Source organism: Arachis hypogaea, chromosome 18 (genome assembly GCF_003086295.3).
Source record: "Arachis hypogaea cultivar Tifrunner chromosome 18, arahy.Tifrunner.gnm2.J5K5, whole genome shotgun sequence".
Classification (NCBI taxonomy): Eukaryota; Viridiplantae; Streptophyta; class Magnoliopsida; order Fabales; family Fabaceae; genus Arachis; species Arachis hypogaea.
In genome coordinates this window covers 39,882,914-39,885,348 of record NC_092053.1, presented here as the reverse complement: position 1 = coordinate 39,885,348, position 2,435 = coordinate 39,882,914, and the positions used below count along the sequence as shown (strand labels likewise).

General features: G+C 34.7%; 1 protein-coding gene across 1 annotated transcript; it reads left to right on the top strand.

Moving 5' to 3' along the window:
* Positions 1 to 328: 328 nt before the first annotated feature.
* On the top strand, positions 329 to 1,902 carry LOC112769959 (uncharacterized). The gene is made up of 3 exons (XM_025814399.1): positions 329 to 640; positions 771 to 1,443; positions 1,607 to 1,902. Exons 1-3 carry the CDS (start codon positions 329 to 331, stop codon positions 1,900 to 1,902), a joined length of 1,281 nt encoding a protein of 426 aa, XP_025670184.1.
* Positions 1,903 to 2,435: the final 533 nt, after the last annotated feature.

Here is a 2,435-nt window from a genome sequence, read left to right as displayed (position 1 = left end):
AAATCAATTGCTTGTCCTTGTAAGAAATGTGTGTTACACTATTTAGTGGATCGGACAATAGCTTATGATCACCTTGTGGTTAATGGCATTATGCCATCATATGACACTTGGTTTTGTCATGGGGAATTATTAAAATCACTACTCTTATTGGAGAAACTAATTGTATAGAAGAAACTTTTAGGGGTGATTATATGGTAGGAATGATAGAGGATGTTTATAATGGCTTTACCCATAGCATAGATAATGAACCTTCAGAAAGTGGTGATGAGGAGCCAAACTTGGAGGAGCCAAACATGCGTTAAGAAATGAATCTCATCCAGAAGTGAAAATGTTTGACAAGTTACTAAAAGATGCAGATGAAGAATTATATCCTGGATGCAAGAAATTCAGCAAGCCTTCTTTTCTATTGCAACTTTACTATCTAAAGCAATTATTCAAATGGAGAAACGAGTCTTTTAATGCGTTGCTAGGATTATTAAAGGAAGTATTACCCGATGGTGAGAAGTTACCTAGTTCTTATTATAATACTAAAAAGATGGTTAAGGGATTGTGCTTGAAGTATGAAATGATCCATGCTTGTCCCAACGATTATATGCATTTTAGGAATGAATTGGCTAATAAGAACATCAACGAATGCTCAGTTTGTGGAGCTTCTAGGTGGAAAAACAATAAGAAAAAAAATTCCTGCTAAGGTTCTAAAGTATTTTCCCCTTAAGCCAAGGTTGTAGAGATTGTTTGTGTATTCAAGAACTTCTAAATTGATGAGATAGCATCATGATGAACGCAATAAAGATGGGACTTTGCGACATCTTACAGATTCTGAAGCGTGGAAAAGTTTTGACAATTCTCATGAGAAATTTTCTAAATATCCTCGTAATATTCGTTTAGGATTAGCTGCTGATGGATTTAATCCATATAGTAAAATGCAAAGTAAACATAGCACATGGCCAGTGATTTTAATGCCATATAACCTTCCACCATGGTTGTGCATGAAGCAAGAGCTTTTTATTTTGTCGTTACTCATTCCTGGACCAATAGTGCCTGGAAATAATATTGATGTTTTCTTGCAACCTTTGATAGAAGAGTTAAAGGAATTATGGGATGTTGGGGTGAAAACCTATGATGCCTTTGATAAAAAGACATTTAATATGAAAGCAGCAATCATGTGGACAATAAATGATTTTCCAGCATATGGTAACTTATCTGGTTGGTGCACTTATGGTGAATTTGCTTGCCCTTCTTGCAATATAAACACTTATTCTATAAGGCTCAAAAAAAGTCAAAAGTATTGCTACATGGATCATCGACGCTTCTTGAAGTCTAATCATAAATATCAAAATGATGCAAGATCTTTCGATGGGACTAAAGAATCAAGAGTTGCGCCTGGCCCAATATCAGGGTCATCAGTTTTGAATCAAACTAGAGGCATAAATTTTTTCCTTGGTAAGCTTGGTGAAGATGTTAATGGGGTGATAAAAAATACATGGAGAAAGAGGAGCATTTTTTTTCAATCTCCCTTATTGGAAAACAAATTTGGTGCGACATAACCTTGACGTGATGCACATAGAAAAAAATGTGTGTGATAACTTGATATATACATTGTTAGGTCCGGGTAAAAAGTCGAAAGATAACTTGAAGGCTCGGTTGGACTTGAAAGAGATGAATATAAGACCTAGCTTATGGCCTCAACAGCAAGCTAATGGAAAGACATTTCTCCCTCCTTCTTATTTCTCAATGTCTTCTGCTGAAAAGAAGTTGTTTTATGAAGTACTAGAAAATGTTAAGCTTCCACATGGCTATGCATCTAATGTTTCTCATTGCATTCGAAAACAAAAAATATCAGAGCTAAAATCTCATGATTGCCATGTTATAATGCAAGAACTTCTTCCACTTGCTTTATGAGGAACAGTAGATAAAAGGATGAGCTCTGTTTTGATCGAATTGTGCACATTCTTTTGAGGGATATGCAGTAAAAATTTTGAAGTGGAAAAATTAACACTACTTGAGGAGAAGATTGCCTTAGTATTGTGTGACATGGAGAAGCTCTTCCTCCCATCATTTTTCACAATTATGGTACATTTGGTTATTCATTTAGCAACTGAAGCTAAAATTGCAGGTCCGGTCCAATATCGCTGGATGTATCCAATAGAAAGGTACGAATAATTATATATATTAGATTTAAATTACAGGTTCAGTCCATTTTCATATATAGTAGAATAATATTAACTTACGTTATAGGTATTTATGCACTTTAAAATCATATGCTCGAAATCAAGCATGTCTAGTAGGTTTTATCGCAGAGGGATATATTTCAAATGAGTGTTTGGCATTTTGTTTACTATATATGGAAGGTGGGGATTCAAGATCTTATTGGTCAACAAAAAATAAAATGGATATTGAGCATGAGGCTGATCAAGATGGATGCCTTTTTTCTT